Raw genomic sequence first — 23619 nt, 5'->3', positions numbered from 1 at the left:
CCAATGACATTTCAAAGATTTATGAATGACGTACTGAAAGGTCTCGATTTTACTGTCAGTTATTTAGACGATGTCTTAATTTTTTCTGAAAACGAAAATGATCATATTAAGCACGTGGAACTTGTTTTGGAAAGGTTTAGTAGGTACGGACTAAACATAAATGCTTCCAAATGTGTTTTTGGTCAACAACAAATTTCCTTTCTGGGTCACGAAATATCAGCAGGTGGTGTTCGACCTTTGGACGACAAAGTAAAAGCTATAATGAACTATCCACGTCCAGAAAATCTTGTGCAACTCAGAAAATACTTGGGGTTACTAAATTTCTATAGGAAATTCATTTCACATGCTGCTGAAGTACTAGCACCATTAACTGACCTATTAAAAGGGTCTAAAAAGAAAAATGATCAATCTCGCATTACATGGTCTAAAAATTTGTTAGATTCATTCGAAAAATCAAAAGAAGCTTTGCTAAACGCTACTTCGCTAGTGTTTCCAGAAAATGAAGATAAGTTAATACTTCATTGTGATGCTAGCGAAATTTCAATTGGAGCTACCTTAAGTGTAATGCAGAATTTAGAATATAAACCCTTGGGATTCTTTTCAAGACGTCTTACACCTACACAAATGAAATATTCAAGTTTTGACCGTGAACTATTAGCTATATACGAGTCTGTTAAATTTTTTAAACACATGCTAGAGGCTAGAAACTGTAAAATTGTTACAGATCATCGCCCATTAACATACGTTTTTCGTAAGGCAACGGACACTTACTCGAATAAGCAAACACGGTGGATTTCTTACATATCAGAATTCACTACTGATATCGAGTATCTAAAAGGTGAGCGAAATGAAGCTGCCGATGCACTATCGCGCATAAGTGAGGTTATTGTCCCCCAGCCACTTAATTATGATGAACTCAGTAATGATCAAAAATCAAACGAACAACTGAAACAACTCATTTCAGACACTAATACTGGGTTGCAATTGAAATTAATTCAATTGCCCAATTCAAATTCTCAAATATATTGCGATCTTTCAACTGGAAAAGTAAGACCTTATGTCACTGCTAAATTTCGCAAACAAGTTTTCCTAAACTTACATTGCCTTTCTCATCCAGGTATTAGAAGTACTGTTGACCTTATACGTAACCGTTTCGTTTGGCAGTCTATGAATAAAGATGTTCGTGAGTGGGCACGCCAATGCATTGATTGCCAACGTTCTAAAATTCACAAACACACGAAATCAGAATTAGGAAAATTTTCACTGCCAACTGCACGATTCCAACATATTCATTGCGATCTTGTGGGACCCTTGCCGGAATCAAACGGGAAAACTTATTGTTTAACTTTAATTGACCGCGTAACACGTTGGCCGGAAGCATATGCGATTTCAGATATTACCGCTGAAACAGTCGCAAAGACAATCTACTCTGAGTGGATTGCCCGATTCGGCACACCAGACCGCATAACAACTGATCAAGGCAGACAGTTCGAGTCAAGACTAATGTCTCAGCTCGCTGCTCTTCTAGGTGTGGAAAAGTGGCGAACATCACCGTACAACCCAAAAGCAAATGGGCTGATCGAAAATTTTCACCGTCCATTAAAAGCTGCAATTATGGCTCACCACACCACCAAGTGGACAGAAGTCCTCCCAACCATTCTTCTCGGTTTTCGTTCAGCACTGAAAGAAGATATAGGTGCAACACCAGCTGAGCTTGTCTACGGTGCTTCCTTGCGTCTTCCTGGCGATTTTTACGATTCGAGTGACAAAATTCAAGATCCGTCCATGTTCATCGAAAACCTCAGGCAACACATGAGAGCATTAAAACCGAAACCAACAAGCTCTCATAACAAAAATAATGTGTTCGTACATAAAGCATTAAACACCTGTTCTCATGTATTTATCCGACATGACAGGTTGAGAACATCGCTTCAAGCACCCTACTCTGGACCGTTTCCGGTGATCAGCAGAAAAGAAAAGAACTTTAAAGTTCTGATAGATGGAAAACCAACAAATGTATGTATCGATCGAATCAAACCTGCATTCACAGTGAATGAGGATGCTACAACTACAATTTCGAATACAGTGAGTCCCAAAATTAATGTGCTTCCGAAACCACCAGACCGCTTCACGCGTTCCGGAAGACAGGTTCGCTATCCTGTCAGATTCAATAATGTTGTCAGACTGTGTCGTTAGTCACTGGAAGGGGGGTACTGAGGCGGACACTGTTTACCGCAAAACGAAGAACATCTTTGGTTTTGGTTTGACTTTGAGACTGGAACTAAAACTAAACTCTCCTCCCCCCAACTCCTGACGAAGATCTTTCATATAGACTGTATCACTCGCTGACTCACACAGAGAAGCATGTTCAGTTTGTCTGATTCTTAGTTGTCTTATAATTGTGTCTTGGTAATTTTTGCTAAAATGTTTAATAAATTTGTGTTATGTGTACGCCTCGGCTTCAATGTACAAATTTTTGGGATTACCAACAGGCGACGTAAAGCTGACCGTGTGAAAAACAGGGCTCAAGTAGGTTCATACCTGCCCGAACGAATCGGGAACTGTAATCGCTTGAAAGTGAATGGCATTTCTTCAGTGATAATTGGGATAGGGGCCATTCAAGTATTACGTAAGCAGATTTTCAGCCATTTTTGACCCCCTCCCTCCCCTTCTCAGCAAAACACTGCACTGGGTCTCTACGGGAATTCTTCCATTGCCAAGTTTGATCAACTGACGTGAAAATGATCGCAGTGCCGAGTCATTTTGCAGTTGAACTCGCATGTTGGTGGATAATGATAATTTTTTAACTTCGCGCCAAGATTATTGATGATTTGAGGCAAGCATTGAGTTCATCAGTTGGCGTTGAACATTTTTATTCCGAGTTTTGTCAGCGTAGTTGTTGTTCTCTGTTGTTAGTGACGTCATACTTCCAGCTTGTGCAGCGAATATTATTCAAACGCCTTTTAAACATTTTTTAAATATATGTCATATTTTTTAAATTGAAACTATACCTGTACGATGGGCGGTTGATAAGATAAAGGCCGCATTAGCACTTACAGGATACCCTGTATATAGGCTAGCAGAAATACCCGGCGCTCTTCCCGGGTTTTCTTCAATTACTGAGAGGATTGGAAAAGTTACAAACCGTTATAAAGGAATAAACTGTTAAAATAACAGAATTAAAGGTGTGACAAACCATTGTAAAGGCATACATATATACACGTCTGAAACGCACTGTTAGGGAACCACGGTAACCAAAGTAAACGTTCCGAAAGTATTAATAATTGTAAAATAAATTGTTGTTTAATCGTAAAATAATTGTTGAGGCCCCAAAACCATTGTTGCCCGACAGTTTTTCGCCCATTTCGGGCATTTGCCCAGCTCTGACGAACTTTTAAATTAGCCTACGGTTTGTGGACACCATATGTAGTTGCCGGAGGTGATAATGACATTTAAATTGAAGTAGCTATTTATCCATAGTTAAATTTTATTTGACTCCACTAAGACTGTTCAATTCTAGATACGGTTAAATATACGGTTTATTAATTAGAAGAAACACACGGCACGTTAACACATATATACGAAATAATAATACACGGACACACAGTCAAAAGACATCTCTACTCTGCAAGAAACCAAAGCCTTCTCTGCCAAAAAGCGGAAGAGAGGCTAAGAAAAGGCGCGCGCACATAACGAGGTGTTGGCAGATTTATGCTATTCGAAACCAACACCTACACACTCTTGCCGACAGCATCGCCACAGTACTCCCCCACGAGTCCGAAGGACGTTAAGCTTGATAAGGTGTTACAAAACGGACTTTCCGTCCGGACCTCGTGACGAAGCCCTGTGGCGAGGCTGGGGCATTACATATAGATGATTTGCGAACATTAGATTCTTTGCATTCGAGAGAATTAAACAAAAATGCAGGTTTTAAACGATCAATAGAAATACACTTAGATTCATTATTGATACGCAAAGTAAAAAATTTATCAGTCCTATTCAAAACTTCATAAGGTCCTTGGTAAGGCTGCTGTAGCGAACGCCTTACAGTATCAACCCTCACAAAAACGTGTGTGGATCTGGCCAAGTCCTTGTGCACAAAAATGTTTTTTGAGGAATGATTGGACAAAGGCGAAGGACGAAGCTTTGACATAGTCATACGCAAGTTCGTGACATAATCAGATTTTGAGGTGTGCTTACCGGAATCTTTGAAGAAGTCTCCTGGTAACCTCAGAGATGTTCCGTAGACCATGTCCGCCGGCGTAGCACCAAAATCAGGTTTGAAACTTGAGCGTATCCCGAGTAGAATGGTAGGAAGAACGTCAACCCATCTTTCAGTGGCGTGACACATGATGGCAGCTTTCAAGTCCCTGTGGAATCTCTCGATGGCTCCATTGCTTTGTGGGTGGTAAGCGGTAGTACGCACCCTGTCCACACCCAGCAACTTCGCAAGAGATCGGAAGAGTTCAGATTCAAACTGAGAACCCCTGTCCGTAGTAATGCGTTCTGGAACGCCAAAACGGGAGATCCAATTCGACAGGAAAGCGAATGCCACAGTTTCAGCAGTCTGATCGGGTACAGGAATAGCTTCCGGCCATCTGGTGAATCGGTCACTGCAAGTCACAACGTAGCGATTTCCTTTACTTGGTGGAAGTGGACCCACGATGTCAATATGGACATGCGAGAACCTTGCGGAAGGTAATCCGAATGCACCAATAGGAGAATGTGTGTGACGACCAACTTTGGATCGCTGGCAATGGATGCAAGTTTTGCACCACTCTTTGCAGTCCCTTTCTAAAAATTTCCAGATGAATCGTCTGCGAACCATTTCAGTAGTAGCTTTGGCACCAGGGTGGGAGAGGTTGTGCACTGCATCAAAAATAGCGCGGCGAAACGTTGACGGTACGTAAGGTCTAATTGAACCAGTGGAAACATCACACTGTAGAGTGACTTCAGGAGAACCGAAAGTCATTGGTTTTAACTCGAGACCTGAGTCCATTTCACGAAGTAATCGCAATTCTTCCTCATCCTGAGCGCGAGCCATCTCGGCGAAATCGATACTAGGAGGTATTTCAATTTCCGATATTCTTGAAAATGCATCGGCTACTGCATTTCGATCGCCTGAAATGTGCTTGATACGGGTTGAAAATTGACTAATGAATTCTAGATGACGAATCTGCCTAGGTGAACATTTTTCACTTTTTTGGGAAAATGCATAGACCAATGGTTTGTGGTCTGTGAGAATTTCGAAGTCAGATCCCTCCAGCATATGTCGAAAATATTTAATTGCTGAATATATCGCTAGCAATTCTCGATCGTACGCACTGTATCTGCGTTCAGCTGAAGTTAGCTTACGCGAGAAGAATCCTAATGGCTGAGTTTGATCATTAACTGCTTGATTCAAAACTCCGCCAATCGCGAAATCAGACGCGTCGACAGCTAGAAGGAGATGCGCACTTGAAATAGGATGAGCCAATAGAGCAGCATTGGAAATCATTTCCTTGCATGACTCGAATGCAGATTTTGCTTCCTCAGACCAGACGATTTTTGTTTTATCCCGTTTTTGTTTGCCTTTAACTAGATCATGTAAACATGCTTGCGTAGAGGCAGCGTTTTTCATGAAACGATGATAAAAATTTATTAGTGCCAGAAAACGTCGCAGCTCATCGATTGTGTTGGGCAATGGATAGTCCAAAAGTGCGGTAACACGATCCGGCAACGGGGAAATGCCCTTTTCTGACACAAGATGACCTAAAAACTGAATTTCTTTGAGTCCAAATTGGCATTTGTCAGGATTGAGAACTAAACCGTATTCGCTTAGTCTCTTGAACAACACATCGAGATCTTGTTCATGCGACTTCTCATCAGCTGACGCAACAAGAATGTCGTCTAAGTAAACATAGCAGAAGTCGAGATCCGAGAGGATGCTGTCAACGAATCGTTGAAATGTTTGTGCGGCGTTCCTGAGCCCAAAGGTCATGAAAACATACTCAAAGAGACCGTGCGGTGTAATCACAGCCGTCTTGGGAATATCACTTTCTTTCACAGGAATCTGGTGGTATGCCTTTACAAGATCGAGTTTAGAAAATATTCTTTTTCCAGCCAGACCGAAAGAAAAGTCTTGAATATTGGGAATAGGATAACGATCAGGAGTAGTTACGGCATTCAACCGACGAAAATCACCACATATGCGCCAACCACCTGTCTTTTTTGGGACTAGGTGGATAGGACTAGCCCAAGGGCTTTTGCTAGGACGAATGATGCCTTGCTTCAAAAGCAAGTTAAATTCTTTCTTGACGGCAAAAAGTTTTTCAGGAGAAAGACGTCTAGCCTTTGCGAAGACGGGAGGCCCTGATGTTTCGATGAAGTGGATAATGGCATGTGGTTTGGGTTGAGAATTTAAGACCGAACCAGTGAGATTTGGGAACTTGGTCAAAATTTTATGGTATGTAGTGGCACCAGAAACTGTAGTTAGACCGAGAGAAGGACCAGTGGTAACGACACCAAGAGAGTATAGAGTTGTCAAATTATCAACCAACCGGCGATTCTTGACATCAACAAGTAAACCGAATCTCTCCAAGAAATCGGCACCCAAAATAGGACTTGTGACGTCGGCCACTAAGAAATTGAATGAGAATATTCTCCTCAGTCCGAGATCAAGTTCAAAATGCTTAGTTCCATATGTGTGAATTTTAGTGCCATTAGCCGCATATAACGAAAGGTCGTCAGGCTTGGAAACTTTGGCAAGTGATTTAGGAAAACAGCTCACAGCTGCACCACTGTCAACAAGAAAACGAATTTTCGATTTTCTATCACAAATGAATAAGCGACTTTGAAAGTGGCAATCTCCGGCCGCCGCTGTAACAGGATTGCCCACTAGTTTTCCGAGTGTTGGCAAGGTGAAATGCAACGATGTGCTTTTTCACCATATCGAGCATGATACCAGCACAATTTGCGTCGATCGGAGCGATCTGAAGATTTTTTCCGCTCACGAGTTTTCGAATTGTTTCGCGACCGACCTCTGTATTGGTTTCGAGAACGAGAGAGCTCTTCGACTCGTGTAGCGAGCGATGCAATTTCTTTTTTAAGCTCATGCAACTCTGAAGAAGGCAGAGGAGGTTGAGACACCTGAGAAACGACAGCGTTGAAACTCGAAGCTTCTAATATGCGATCAGCTATCTGAGCTAAAGAGTCAAGAGGATCCCGACAAATCGACAAAATTTGTTGAACACTGACGGGTAATCTTTGCTGCCATAATGTGCTCAAAACATCATCACTGATTGTGTTATTCGACAAGTTTCGCATCTCACAAAGTAGCTGGGACGGTTTTTTGTCGCCTAGCTCGCACTCATGAAAAAGAGATTTCAAGCGAGCAGTTTCAGATTGAGCAAATCGGGAAAGAATACGTTTCTTTAGAGTCTCATATAAATCGTGTGAGGGAGGATTACGTACTAAATCACTCACGTAAGACAAGATTTTTGTGTCGAGAACGGAAATCACCGAATGAAACTTCGTCTTATCCGCGGTAATGCCTGCCGTGATAAACTGGGATTCCACTTGAAGGAACCATAAATCAACGTCGGCTTCCCAAAATGGAGGCGCACGGAATGAAACACGTGAGACTTCGGTTCCCGAAAGGGAAAGTTCAGTCTGACTAGCAGTTGCTTGCGGATTTGCCATAGCGAAAGAATGAAGACGGCAATAGTCCTACGAAAGAGAGAAATATTCACTCACCACGAAACTGAAATTAAAATCCACATTGCAGAGAGGTATTCATGATTCGTTGTAACGAATCCGATAGTCCTGAGTCACCAGTTTGTGGACACCATATGTAGTTGCCGGAGGTGATAATGACATTTAAATTGAAGTAGCTATTTATCCATAGTTAAATTTTATTTGACTCCACTAAGACTGTTCAATTCTAGATACGGTTAAATATACGGTTTATTAATTAGAAGAAACACACGGCACGTTAACACATATATACGAAATAATAATACACGGACACACAGTCAAAAGACATCTCTACTCTGCAAGAAACCAAAGCCTTCTCTGCCAAAAAGCGGAAGAGAGGCTAAGAAAAGGCGCGCGCACATAACGAGGTGTTGGCAGATTTATGCTATTCGAAACCAACACCTACACACTCTTGCCGACAGCATCGCCACAGGTTCAATCCCGGTCCTGTTTGGTATATATGCAAAATCTGGCGACGAACGGTCAAAATCTGTAGATTTGTATAAAGAACATACATACATACATACATACTTTCGCATTTATATATAAGATAATAATTCTTTAATTCATCTGGAAAGGAATAAATAAAATCTCCTTAATAATAAAGTTTCTTAATAATAAATTCCGAATTTTCATTAATTCTGTAATTCTGCATTTATATTTTTTAAAAAGTAATTCAGTTCAGCATTTTCATCTGAAAGCTATATAATTCTGGAATTTTATTTCTTTAATAAATTCTGTATTTTCATCACTTCTGTATTTCTGCATTTTTATTTGAAAAAAAGTAATTCTTTAATTCTGCATTTTTATTCAGAAAAAAAAGTAATTCTGCATTTTTATTTGAAAAAAAGTAATTCTTTAATTCTGCATTTTTATTCAGAAAAAAAAGTAATTCTGCATTTTTATTTAGAAAAAACAGTAATTCTGTGATTCTGCAAAATTTTTATTCAGAAAAAACAGTAATTCTTTAATTCTGCATTTTTATTCAGAAAAAAAATTGATTCTGCATTTTTATTCAGAAAAAAAATTGATTCTGCATTTTTATTCAGAAAAAAAATTGATTCTGCATTTTTATTCAGAAAAAAAATTGATTCTGCATTTTTATTCAGAAAAAAAATTGATTCTGCATTTTTATTTAGAAAAAACAGTAATTCTGTAATTTGCATTTTCATTTGAAAGAAAGTAATTCCTTAATTCTGCATTTTTATTCAGAAAAAAAATTGATTCTGCATTTTTATTTAGAAAAAACAGTAATTCTGTAATTCTGCATTTTCATTTGAAAGAAAGTAATTCCTTAATTCTGCATTTTTATTCAGAAAAAATAGTGATTCTGCATTTTTATTTTTGAAAAAGTAATTCTGGAATTCAGCATTTTCATCTAGAAAGAAATGATATTCTGGAATTAGTTCTTTGATAAATTCTGAATTTTGCCGCAACTCTGGAATTCTGAATTTTCACCTGAAAGAAATAATTCTAAAATTTTATTTCTTTTAATAAAAATTCTGAATTTTCATGTGTATGCTGGAATTTCTTTTTTTCATTTATACTCTGGGATTATTTCTTTCATTTATTCTGAATTTGCATTAGTTCTCAGACAATTTCTTTTTATGAGGTACTAATTTGAATTGGTTTTGCAACTATTTCTTTCATCAGTTTAAAACTTTCTTCATTTCGAAATTTTCATTATTTTTTTTATTTTTATTGATAATTCAAATTCAATTTTTTGTATGAGTTTCAGAATACCGATTGCCCTTTCCCACAGAGTATATAAAATCGGGGCTAAGAGGCCCCGAAATTATTAAGACGCCTACAGTCCCGCTATTATTTTCTCACCGGGCTCCATGTCTGGTAAGGACTGCCGTGTATGATTGAACATATTTACTTACTCAGCTCCTATAATTCTCTTGAATGATTTGTGAAAGTTATCCTATCCACGTGTCGAATCGTTTACAAAACAATACTCTCTTTAACAATTCTTCCAAGAACTCTGAATTCGGCCCCCCAAAAAGTTCCTGTTTGCCCAGGAGGTTAAACTTTTGAGGTTTTTTTGAATCTTTCTCGTGCACTAATATGTACAGTGGCGTCTTTACGGGTGTGTGTCAACGGGCCACGTTAAAATTAGGACCACAAATACAACCGGGTTTTCCTAAGAGCAGGTTTTCTGTGCCGCGTTCCATGTGAATCGCCCAGCGCGAAACGCCGTGCACTCGGCAATAGGAGAAGCGGTACGACTGTTTTCCATGGGTGGGGGGCATTACCCCCCAGCTTCAAAGGGGGAGTCGACTGATCTAATGTAAGCCTATATGTGATCATATCATCATCAATAACGGTCTTGCCCCCCAGACGTCCAAGTCTATCTCCACCTACGCTGTCTTCCTGCAGAGCGCAACACGCCTCACGCCAGCGCTGATGCGTGATTGGCCAGCACCTGCTCCTCGAGAAGTCAAATACGTCGTTCGCCGCGCATTTCGCGGATCTCTTCACACTTTTATTGTGTTCTCTTTCCCTTCCTTTCAGTCTTCTTTTTTTTTTTTACTGCGCAAAAATATGTGGATGTGCAGAGACAGAACAGATGATGCGCCATGCTAGGGAAACACAAACGCGTAGCGTTTAAAGTTACACGTTTTTGCCGACGCGAAATGGTCCTATTCGGTTCACACGTAGCCATGGGCGGAGATACAGGGGGCGTGGGGGGCATTGCCCCCCCCCCCAGCGTCAAAGGTGGAGTCGACTGATCTAATATATATATATATATATATATATATGCATATATGAATTGTCATCATCATCTTGCCCCCCTCCCCAGCAATAATGACCGTGCCCCCCCCCCCCAGACTTCCAAGTCTATCTCCGCCTATGCGCGTAGCAGAAAAAACCTGCTTCTAGGAAAAAGGAAAATCGGGCTTTACTTTGGAATAGGGGTGGCGAACCATTTCCCAAGCCGTGCCACAATCTATAAGATTATTTTCGATGCACGTGCCACTCTACGAATTTTAAAACGCAGGCTATACTGTCCCATTTTCTCACAGGACTCCGTTCATACAAAATATTGTTCGACTGCCCTCTCATTTTCGTAAAAATGTTCTGGTTGCCACTTCTTTGAGTTCTAAATTGGTCTTATTTTTGAGAAATAAATTCGACTATCGCAATGCAGATTGTGTTTGTATATATGTATCGGTAGACGAGTTCAACTTACCCGTTGGACGTAGACACCGGAACCTGAGGACTCGGGCTGCTTGCCTCCCCCTCCTCCAATGAACTTTGCATGAGGGCTTAGCACCCTTCAAAGATTTGATGGATATAAAATGTAATGTTATTATTCAATTCATGTCTCAAGAACACTCTTGATTGAGGCGCCGTCACGAACGGTTGCTTTTTTCCCACCCTCAGCGAAGTGCGTGCGTGCAGTTCTCCCGTAGGTGGTGAGTGAGGGCAGGCGGAATACCACCCCAATAAGGGAAGTAAATACGGACCCTAGGCACAGGCTGGACGGGTCAGGGCTTTTCGCTCTCAACAGGTCTTTTTAGACATAGCCCAAATTTGATCGAACTCCAGAAGCGAGCAAGGCTGGCATGACCTGCTAGATAGCGGCGTGCTAGCCATAGATACCGCAAACCCCCCCCCCCCTAAAAAAGTTTTCCTTCCTCCCCCCCCCCGTTCTACGCTCCACACAAGGTGTCAACACTGACGTGATTCCACAAGGTAAGTAACAACAGGTGAGTGAAAATTCTCTGCATGTGCTCTGTTGCGTAATGGGCATTATCTGCCCCGATGCCGATGGCGCCGAAGCTGTTGTTAAATTGCGAAATCTTGCGGGGGGGTACCTGAACGAATCCGGCCCCAGAGCAGAATTCGGTAAAGCGTTTTTGCCATGGATAGAGAAAATCAAAAATGTTGTTTTGGGGGGAAATATAGCCCTCAATGGGTGCAAATTTGAGAGAAAGCTGGAATGCTTAGTGATCGATTACTATCAGTTAGAGCAAAGGGGGGAAAAATAAAGTGGCCCTTAAGGGATTGGAAGAATTATTTTGTGAAGCGAGGGAACTTCTCGATCTGATGGACATTAAGTCCTGTTGTCACAAGAGAGCGCTAATATTTAAACGTAATCTAACTTCAACCCCTCTGACCCAGGGCGATTCGGATTCCCCCCCCCCCCAAACGGGACCCGACGAAAAAGGTTGAAAAAGAAAAAATCAAACTCAAGTTTGGGGTCCTCAACTGCCCCCGAAAGCTCTACAGACACGCAAAAGTCTGACTTTACTCTTGAAACAACTGAAAATTTGACCCACGGGTCCGGAACCAGCACTAACGGAAACATAAATTTGCGTCTCAGCTTGACTGACAACACGCCTGCAATTTCAGATACCAGCGCTATCAACTCAGAACAACAAAATACAAGCATTTCCGAGGGCAAAACAGACTCCCCCTCGGCGGAAAACACTTCAGAATACACTACGAGCGCAAACAGCTCAAAATCTACAGACGGCTCACCGCAGCACTTCAGCCGAAAGTTCGTTAACTGACCAAGCCATTGCTACTAACAACACAAGACTTCGCCCGATCACAGCTGAGGAGAATAGTCAGCAACCTCGCCCCCCCCCCCCAGAAAGCACCCAAACACAACAACATGACAGCGCTTCATCGAACCAAGATCCGTCGATAAATTTGGTGGGAAACACCCACCCGAATGACAACTCCCAGGGAGGAAACGCCCCCCCCCCCCTTCACATGGTGGAAAACGCCCACCCGACGAATGTAAACACAAACAATTCTCCGACCCTATCATCGGACGAAGACGGAAACGATCAATTCAATGATCATGATAATGAAGGTTTCCAACCTGTGACTCGACGCCCCCGTAGGAGAAATAACATCCCTGCCATCATACTTAGGGAATGGGGCGACACATGGCTAACGGATTTTGGCGCCCTAAGGGCCATATGTGAAATCCCCCCCCACTTTCAAAACCGGCCGAAAATTCGCTCGTTCTCACCTGCACCTTCGGCCCCTGTCCGCGGACGATCCCCCCCCCCCCAGGGAGTGCTCCCACGGTGTCTACGGACACTCAGTTGGGAACTGATATCATAACCGCTGAACTTTAGAACTTCACTCTTGGAACAGACACCTTAACAATTCGTCCTTCCCGACCCCAAGGGCCTGAGACAGGGCCGCAACCGCAAACCACAATAAAACAATCCATTGCCCAACAGGTGAAAAAGAATCATGAGAAACAGTTGACAATGCACAACAAAATTAGGCCCGGCCCGCACCCGATGGCCAAGGAAAACAAACAAACCCCCACAAATGAATTGTCCTCAAAATTAGAGGTAATGGACACAAGCAAACGGGCAGCAACAGCAGCCTTCAATTATTATGTTCTCGGCACCGAAGAAATAGACTCGGATGAAGAGCCGTTTGAAGACTCTCTCGAAACGCTCCGCATAGCTGAGAACCCCACCCCGAGTGGCCCAACCGACACTATAAATTCGGCCCAGATCGCAATTCCTGGACCCGAAGCTTCAACGAGCTCCCAGAGCTGCACGATGGACCCCAGCGTTCCCAAACAGGTGGCCGCATCCACCACGGACTCCATCCCGGAATCACTCGTTCACCAACTGACTCAATTAAAAAAAGGACATCACAACTTTAATTCTATTACTACAAACACTGCTCAACAATAGCTCATACAACTAATGCCCCCCCCAGACCATTGCGTATTATGGCTTGGAACTGTAATGGTCTTAAAAATAGCTTGAAAGAACTCCAAGAGGAGGTGCATCGAGCCCAATTAGACATTGTGATGCTCTCTGAAACCTGGCTGTTGCCTAGCAACAAACCGAAACTGAAAGGATTCACAATGGCCCGCAGGGACAGAACTCTAAACAGGGGCCTAGGAGTCGCTGTTTACGTGCGAAGCACAATTCCCTTTCAAAATATCACACTGCCCGCCTCAAACGAGATGGAGGCCATAGCAGTAGAAATATTTGTTGAGCGAAATAAATTCACGTTCTGGTCAATCTATAAACCGCCCAGAAACAAAATAGACGTAAATCATTCTAAATGCTATCTTCGACACCAACAACCCCGTATTCGTAGGGGGCGACTGGAACAGCAAGGACCCCCTATTCTGCAGAGAGGAAAAGAAACAAACATGGTGCCGCCCTTCGCCAGGTTCTGCCTGAACAAATTCCTTCAAGTTCACTCAACCCCCCCACCAACACATATTCCGGACTGCCCCAGGCATGCACCCGATGTAATTGACTTCGGGGTCTCCAAAAATTTTCTCAGTGACATCCACACTCACACAAAAGTCATACTCAATTCCCCTCACAACCCTGTGTTCTTCGAGGTTGACTTTCACATCCCACGCACTAAAAAAAATCACCAAACGCATTGACTGGACCAAATTCCAAGAAATTACAGAAAATGACGAGATCTTTACAATTACGGGGGAAACGTTCACTCACATTGACAATGCTGTTACCCAACTTTCAGAGCGTTTCCAGGAGGCCATTGAACTCACCTCTAGTGAAATTCACTTCACTGACCTCCGTTACAAATACAAATACAAATACAAATACAACGCCACAACAGGCAAATTGCCCAACGAGGTGGCTGACTTAAGAACATCATCGATCCCCGAGCCATTTTTTGGAGTCCCTACCTACTACTGCTACACCCCAAATGCACCCCCCCCCCGCGGAACCCCCCAACGAACCCCCAACGAATCGGTACATGCGGGAATGTACGTGTAGTGCAACCTGACGTAAAGTTTTGTTTCTGTGTAATGCTTGTTATGTGTAGTGCTGTCCCCAGTTTTTCTAACTATGAGTGAAGTGTTATGGGTGAATGATTTACCGTTGTAGGACTGTTGCTCTCTGTGGCGAGACTTTTTAACGGGGAGATCGGCTCGCATTTGCGCCTTGAAGTTGGGAACCACAGAAAACCAACTTCAGCCGACCACCACTGTGGGGTTCGAACCCGGATCCTCGCATCACGAGTCCGCACTATAACCACTCGACCACCACAGCGGCTAAAGTGTAGCTATTCGGAGGTGGGTGGATTTGAACCCATGTACCCTGAACTCTTCCCATCTCTCACTCCTTATCTTACGAACCCACCACTACAGCACCTTACGGCCTCCCAAAGGACATCCTCCAAAAAATTAAATTTAAAAATCGTATCAGAAAGAACTGGCAACGTTATCGACGGCGCGTAGACAAATTTCTCCTAAACCGCCTACAGAGCGTGTACCTACGTGATGTTGCCGACTGCACAAACGACCGTTTCTCTGATTTCATTGGGAACGCTGCAGCCGAAAACGGCAACTGATGGCGAGCTTGGAAAATCTGTAGACCCCCCCCCCCCCCAAACACGTCTCACCAAAATTAAGAAAGGGGATGGTTTCGTTTTCTCCGAAACAGACATTGCAGAAACATTTGCCGATTCATACGAAAGGCAATTCTCCCCGAACAGGGCGCAACCACGAGACATGACAATCAACACATGCCAACGAGTCTCAGCCTATATTCGATACTACAGAGAAAATTTCCCGGGCCACATGGATAACACGAATGAAGACGAAATAATAACACTAATTAAAAAATTTGACCCCGAAAAAGCACCAGGAGCCGACGGTATTAGCAACAAGGCTCTTAAACTCATGTCACCCGCTCATCTGTTGACCACACTCACAAACATTTTCAACGCCTCCATCAACACAAATCACTTTCCGGCCCCCTGGAAGCATGCGGTCATCCGAGCCATTCATAAACCTGGGACGGACCCTGATGTAGCCACTTCTTATCGCCCAATATCGCTTCTCAAATGTTTTTCGAAACTTTTTGAGAGAGTCTTAGCCTCTAGGCTTACACACTACACAGAAACAAACAATATAATTCGCCCTGAGCAGCATGGATTTCGACCAGAACACTCCTGTGTGACACAATTGCTGCGTGTCACAGAATTCATCACAAACGCCTTCAACTACAAGGACTCTGTCGCTGCCTTATTCTGTGACATCTCAAAGGCCTTTGTCAAATGTGAATATGCGACACTCCTCGCCAAACTCATAAATATGAACTTCCCACCATTCTATATTTTGTTTTTCTTCAACTACCTCATGGGCCGAACGTTTCAGGTCAAAATCGGCCATAGCCTCTCCTCTACAAGACCGGTAAGAGCATCAGTCCCTCAGGGAAGCGTTCTTGGCCCACAACTTTTTCTACTGTACATAAACGACTTCCCCACCCCAAGGAATGGCATCCTTGCATTATTCGCGGATGACGCTGCTGTTCTCTGCAGCCACAGACAACCTGCTTACGCATTATGGAACCTCCAGGACGCAGCCCTGGATATTGAACAATGGTGTACCGATTCTGATGTCCGCGTGAACTTTAACAAGTGTCAGTTCATGTGGTTCTCCCGGAAAACGAAACTCCCAAGGCACCCTCTTCGCTTTGGAGAACATAGGCTTCCCCCCGTGCAAATAGTCAAATATCTTGGTGTAATCCTGGACAAGAAACTTCTCTTTCGAGAGCGCGTACAAATGGCCAGGAATAAAACAGTCAACATCATGGGAATGCTAAACAAAATTACTTTCCCACAAGCCAAGCTGTCAACACAAATTAAGACCATTCTCTACAAATCAATTCTGCGTCTCACAATGTTATATGCTTCACCAGTCTGGGCCCATGCCCGTAAACTAAACATTAAGGGCCTCCTAGTTCGTCAAAACAAAATACTTAGGCAACTTATGAAATCCCCCTGGTATCAACATCCGCACCGATCTACAAATTTCCCACCTCTGGCCTTATATACTTGAACTCAACCAAAGCCAGTTCGACAGGATGAGCGAATCCAAGTACCCACACATCAGAAATATTGTATTATCACAAACGCGTCGACCATTCGACCAATTGAATTTATTTGTCTTAAAAACGTGGCAATTTTTGTATAAAAGAAATATTGTAGACTACGCCACTGACGAAGTGTGGAAATACCGGAGACCAAAACAAATTTGGTCTCTCCAGTGGCATGAGCTTTAAAATCACACACAAATCAGATATACGCAATTTCACAGCATTTTCGTTGAGTAGCACAAACAAATAAAGGGAGTAACCCCCCATTAAAGAGACGGAGTCTTCTTTCCAAAAATCTCCCATGAATATAACCTTTTCCTCCCCTCCCCCGACGTCACGAACGGCCAACGTGAAGGTCACGAATAGAGAAAACGGGGAAAAAGATGGAAAAAAGACGTTGGCGTGCTGCCAACAGCTGATCTCCCACTCCTCCTCGTCAGAGGGCGCTGCGGGAAGGAAAAAAAAAGAAAAAGTTTTTATTACTATTATAGCTGCGAAGGGCTTCCCTCACTTACACCAAAAAAGGCTTAGCGTGTAAAGTCGGCCTCCCTGCAGAGTTTCCCCATCTTGAGGGAGACGACCAGCTCGTGACTCGTTCTTATGAGCGGAGCCCCCTAGGCCCTTGGGAACCTTCATGGCAGCATCTGTCCCTTGTACATAGTATATCTTAACCCAGTATATTTTTCATATAATCAAGTTTTAACGTATTCTATTCCCACTTTTATAAAAACCTAGTAGAATTTTTATCCCAGAGAATTTTTTGTATAGTATTTTCATAAATTTGCTCTCCGGGTGGAAATTAATCTCACTCCATGGCAAATTTTCAATTTTCTCAATCATTATTGTACCGGCAAACAGAGCAAGAGATTTTTCACTTGTGTTGTTGTTACTTTGTAATGTCATGTCTCCTTCCCCCCTCCTTTGTCACATTTTCCCTCCTCCCTAACAAACACTAACATTTTCTGCTATCCCCTCACTTTCTTTTCACCTTCCCCCCCCCCAAAAAAAAATCACAAAACTTGTCGCATTGTACGGCGGAAATGGAAAACAAAAAGAAATTCTTCTTCACAGCTTATCTTCTCTGTCTTCTTCAACTGTTAAAACTACTAACAGAAGGTTGTGGCGCAATTTACCTGCATATCGTGTTACCAGACCAGTCATTAAGTTAACTGACCATCCCGAATTTCGACAAACTTTCCTTTACACGTGCACAAAAAAAAAGAAAAAACACATACTCTCTTGTCTTTCTCTTCATACGTAGCCCCCGTAGCTGCAATTTGTAAGCCCGCAGATGGCCCGGGAAAATAAATTTCATTCTGGTCTGGAATTCATGTCTCACATGCCGACAGTCCTGAATCTCATACACATGGTACGTCAAGCAACTATGCCCAAACACGAAAAACCAAACGGAAGTGCATCGAATATTCATCACAAATTTATTATTTTAAGAGTGCCTACCATACTGAGTATAGTTTTAGCATCCTATAACGCAGCGGTTCTCAACTTTTTTTGATTCGCGGAGCCCTTTTCAACATATAATTTCTATGGCGGAGCCCTGTTTGACTCGAGGGGCCCTTTTTGTGTATAATTTTTATGGCGGACCCCCTGCAGACATCTTTTTTTCAATTATCTATCAAATTTGCTGATTTATTTTATTTTCCTTGAGTCGCCGTGGAGCCCCTGGGAAGTGCACACGGAGCACCGGTTGAGAACCGCTGCTATAACGTATTCATAAGAAAGGGATTGTTCAAAAGTTGTAGAGAATTTTTTGATTTCAAAAATGGAATATATATATAGAAATTTCTAAATTTTTGAAAAGCGTTCACGTGCCACTCCTGGTCCCTCGGCGTGCCGCGGATTGGCCACCCCTGCTTTAGAATTTTATTCTAAAGTATTTCTTTCAAAAACTAGATGAGAGAGAGGAGTTTTTCATAAGTCCTGAAAAAATTTCTTTAATTGAGTATTAATTCTGAATTCATATTTCTTTCATTAAATAATAGTTTGCATCAATTTTAATTTTAAAATTTCTTTCGTTATGATTAATTTGCGTTAGTTCTGAAATCATTTCTATCATTAAATATGAATTCTTAAAAAATTTTAAATCATTAATTTCGTAAATGTGAATTTCCATCGCTTCTGAAATCTTTCTTTCATCAAATACCAATTTGCAATAATTTCCACATTTCCATCATTAAATATAAATTTGTGATAAATTTTCTCTCATTAAACATTAGTTGGCGTTAATTTCCAAATTTTTCTCATGGATAATTATCGTTAATTTCCAAATTTCTCTCATAAAATGCCTATCGTTAATTTCCAAATTTATTTCATAAATGCCTATCGTTAATTTCCAAATTTCTCTCATAAATGTCTATCGTTAATTTCCAAATTTATTTCATAAATGCCTATCGTTAATTTCCAAATTTATTTCATAAATGCCTATCGTTAATTTCCAAATTTCTTTCATAAATGCCTATCGTTAATTTCCAAATTTCTTTCATAAATGCCCATAAATTTCCTTCATAAAATGGTCAATTTCAATATCTCTCATCAAATATCAATTAGCGTTAATTTCTAAATTCCTCATTAAATACCAATGAGCTTTAGTTCCTAAATTCCTCATTAAATACCAATGAGCTCTAATTTCCAAACTTTTATAAGCAAATATCAATTAACGCTAATTTCCAAATTTATTTCATAAATGCCTATCGTTAATTTCCAAATTTATTTCATAAATGCCTATCGTTAGTTTCCAAATTTATTTCATAAATGCCTATCGTTAATTTCCAAATTTCTCTCATAAATGTCTATCGTTAATTTCCAAATTTATTTCATAAATGTCTATCGTTAATTTCCAAATTTATTTCATAAATGCCTATCGTTAATTTCCAAATTTCTTTCACAAATGCCTATCGTTAATCTCCAAATTTCTTTCATAAATGCCCATAAATTTCCTTCATAAAATGGTCAATTTCAATATCTCTCATCAAATATCAATTAGCGTTAATTTCTAAATTCCTCATTAAATACCAATGAGCTCTAATTTCCAAACTTCTATAAGCAAATATCAATTAACGCTAATTTCCAAATTTATTTCATAAATGCCTATCGTTAATTTCCAAATTTATTTCATAAATGCCTATCGTTAATTTCCAAATTTATTTCATAAATGCCTATCGTTAGTTTCCAAATTTATTTCATAAATGCCTATCGTTAATTTCCAAATTTATTTCATAAATGCCTATCGTTAATTTCCAAATTTCTTTCATAAATGCCCATAAATTTCCTTCATAAAATGGTCAATTTCAATATCTCTCATCAAATATCAATTAGCGTTAATTTCTAAATTCCTCATTAAATACCAATGAGCTTTAGTTCTTAAATTCCTCATTAAATACCAATGAGCTCTAATTTCCAAACTTCTATAAGCAAATATCAATTAACGTTAATTTCCAAATTTATTTCATAAATGCCTATCGTTAATTTCCAAATTTCTCTCATAAAATATCAATTCCAAGTTTCTCTAGAAATAATCATCGTTAATTCTCAAATTTATCTCATTAAATAATAAGCTTTAATTTCCGAATTTCCCTCAACAAATTTCAATTCTGAATTGGTTTCTTACATTAACTATCAATTTTGAATTCATCCTTTCATTGAATATAAATCTGATATTTGTTTTATTAAATATCAAAGTATTCAGGAAATGATTTCTATACTATCAAAAATATGCATTCTCATATTATTTCCGAAGTTATTTTTTCATCAAATGCGAACTTTCATCGATTCTGAAATCATTACTTTCATTGAATACGTATTATTTCGGAAATAATTTCTTCTTTCATCAAATACCAATTTGCATTACGTCTGAAATTATTTCTTTCATTAGATAAATCAACTTGAGTTGGTAGTTGAATGATGTTGCTTTAGAAATTATTCCTCTCATAAAATATGAATTATTAATTCTCAAATCTCTTTGTCATTCAATATGAATTCTTTATTAATTTTTATATTAATTTCCGTATTCCCCCCACATTAGCCGGCATGTCGTAAAACTCGGGGGACACCAGATTTTTTTAATGTTGGGTCTGGACCGTTTCCGGCATGTCGGGAAAAGCGAGATTCAATAAAGATCACGGTACGCATTCTGCCAATGCAATGGATTTTTAGAATGAAGTTATACTTAGGAATTTTTAAGGACACACCCATGACTCAAATTTTTTCATCATGCTGGTCTTCCTGGCGTGCTGGCTGATGCGGGGGAATACGGTATCATTTTTCATTAAATGTATATATTTTTTTATTTGTGAATTATAAATTCTTTTTTTTTCAGTAAATAATAATTTGCGCCAATTTTGAAATTTATTCCGTTGCATATCAATTGTGAATTCATTTCTCTCATTCATTATCAATTTTGAATTCATTTCTTTCATTCATTATCAATTTTGAATTCATTTCTTTCATTCATTATCAATTTTGAATTCATTTCTTTCATTCATTATCAATTTTGAATTCATTTTTTTCATTCATTATCAATTTTGAATTCATTTTTTTCATTCATTATCAATTTTGAATTCATTTCTTCCATTCATTATCAATTTTGAATTCATTTCTTTCATTCATTATCAATTTTGAATTCATTTCTTTCATTCATTATCAATTTTGAATTCATTTCTTTCATTCATTATCAATTTTGAATTCATTTCTTTCATTGGATATCAATTTGCATCAAGTCTGAAATGATTTACTTTTTATTACAGTGAATTCATTATTTGAAATCTTTTCCTCATTAAATGTGAATTCATTATTTGAAATCTTTTCCTCATTAAATGTGAATTCATTATTTGAAAAATCATTTTTTCTCATTAAATGTGAATTCATTATTTGAAAAATCATTTTTTCTCATTAAATGTGAATTCATTTTGAAATCATTTTTTCTCATTAAATGTGAATTCATTTTGAAATCATTTTTTCTCATTAAATGTGAATTCATTTTGAAATCATTTTTTCTCATTAAATGTGAATTCATTTTGAAATCATTTTTTCTCATTAAATGTGAATTCGTTATTTTGAAAATCATTTTTTCTCATTAAATGTGAATTCGTTATTTTGAAAATCATTTTTTCTCATTAAATGTGAATTTTCATAAATTATGAAATCATTTCTGTCATTAAAATTCTTAATTCATTTTTTATTAAATATCAATTTGCATTTAAGCTTGAAAAGGTTTCTCTTATTACATTCATATTGGTTAAAAAAGTTCTTAACCTGTCAGGAATGGTGCTGAACCTGCAGAATCGGAAACCAGCGTGCACTATGTGTCCGTTATTTAAGGCTGCGCACGCAGGCCTCAACCATTACGTCGCTAAGAACAAAATCACTTCCTGTTATTGCAAAATTCTCTTCATAATAAAGAAAATACCCCATAGAAGAATGGGGAATTCCAATTTCTTTTTGTAAATGTTACCACTAGAATGGCTGGGCTATACAGTATACCTATAAGGGCCACCGGCAGTCATTTTAACTGCTGCTCTTTTCAGCGCAATATATTTAATCACACTAAATTTTAAAAATTAAAAATAGCAGGCATTGTCCCACCTGGTTAATCCATTAGTTTCGAAGAAATTTACCTTTTTTTAAGCATACAGGGTGTCCATGAAATGATTTTCGAACTTTAAATATGAAAATATATAGGACAACTGTTTAGAAGATTTTCCATGAACTGAATATAGATAAACATTGCACCAACATGACAACGTGCATTGCTCCATTTCGATGATGTGTGCCTTTTTTCAAATGCGTTTATATAGTTGTTCGCAATAATGTATTATCCTGTGTCACCATGAATTTGCACTACTTGGGAAAAATACTGGAGCACTTTACTAAAATTCCATGCTACAAATTGATTTATAAAGAGTGCACAAATTAGAAAAATTCATTTTTGTGTTTTTCCATTAGTATTATCTGATTTAGACCAGTCACTTCCAAAATCAAAATTTTCTCTTTGGAGCATTTGTGGATATAGCCAGGGGCGTCGGAAGTGCTTCGAAACTGTGGGTGCTCGTCTTTAGTTTTATATCGGAAATTTTAATTTTTGGATCAATTCTGGGGGTGCTCGGATCCATGTCACAAATTACCGTGGGTGCTCAAGCACCCCCGGCTCCGACGCCACTGCATATAGCAAAAAGTCATGATCTGAATTGTCAGAGTTTGCATTGTAAGTCTCCTCTCCTCAGCCTATATTCATTGTCCCACCCCAAATAATATTTGGTACTGATACAACATGTCATTGATTCAAACATGTCTTTCTTCTATAAGAGTCATTTCTACACATTGGGAATGGGCCTCTGTTTCCTAGGAAGCTTTCAAAGCAGATGGGTGACATGTAGAATTATGAAAAGTCTAACTAAAACAAAACACCTTGCCTGGTGAACCATCAGAAAAGACAAAAAAGAATTCTCATCTTTGATAATAGAGACTACAGCTAAATATGAAACCATGTTTTGGTTGTGTATTCATTTTTTCTTATCTGTATGTAGCTCTTGAGTATGTGTGGTGTTGTGTCTGTCATCAGCCAAAACACATCCAAACAGCCACAGCAACAAGGAAACATATACAATTTACATATAGTAGTCAAAATCTCTGCTCTTGGCTGGCAGAGGAACAAAACATTAATTGTCTAGAAATCTTTTCACTCCTATAGAAATACATAAATAATGAAAAGTCACCAAAAAATGAATGTACCTCAAATACCTTCCAGATTATAGGATTTTCAAAATCAAAAACCATCAAAATGACTGCTCAGGCTATTCTAGCGTTAAGTACATGTATTCTTTTACAAAAACGTCATCTTAATTAAAGTAAGTTCAAAGGAAATAATTAAAAAATTCAAATCAATAATTTTCTCAAATTAATCTGAAGTCGACCGCGTTTTTTAACTGAAGTGATTGCAGGAGCCAGCAACTTTCAAGTTGTGAAAAATTGTCTAATGAATGTCCCTAATATATTTTTTTCCATCAGATTT

General features: G+C 39.5%; 1 protein-coding gene across 1 annotated transcript; it reads left to right on the top strand.

Annotated features, from left to right (window-relative positions):
* The first annotated feature begins 1503 nt into the window (after positions 1 to 1503).
* On the top strand, positions 1504 to 2196 carry LOC149068084 (uncharacterized). Its single transcript, XM_089251897.1, has one exon. It carries the CDS (start codon positions 1504 to 1506, stop codon positions 2194 to 2196), a length of 693 nt encoding a protein of 230 aa, XP_089108023.1.
* The last annotated feature ends 21423 nt before the right edge of the window (positions 2197 to 23619 follow it).

The sequence above is a fragment of the Pholcus phalangioides genome, unplaced genomic scaffold, assembly GCF_987345545.1.
Source record: "Pholcus phalangioides strain wild (caught in Gottingen) unplaced genomic scaffold, Ppha-v1.0 ptg000027l_1, whole genome shotgun sequence".
NCBI classification, from domain to species: Eukaryota; Metazoa; Arthropoda; class Arachnida; order Araneae; family Pholcidae; genus Pholcus; species Pholcus phalangioides.
The sequence above is the reverse complement of the archived record's forward strand: the minus strand, read 5'-3'. Positions and strand labels throughout refer to the sequence as shown.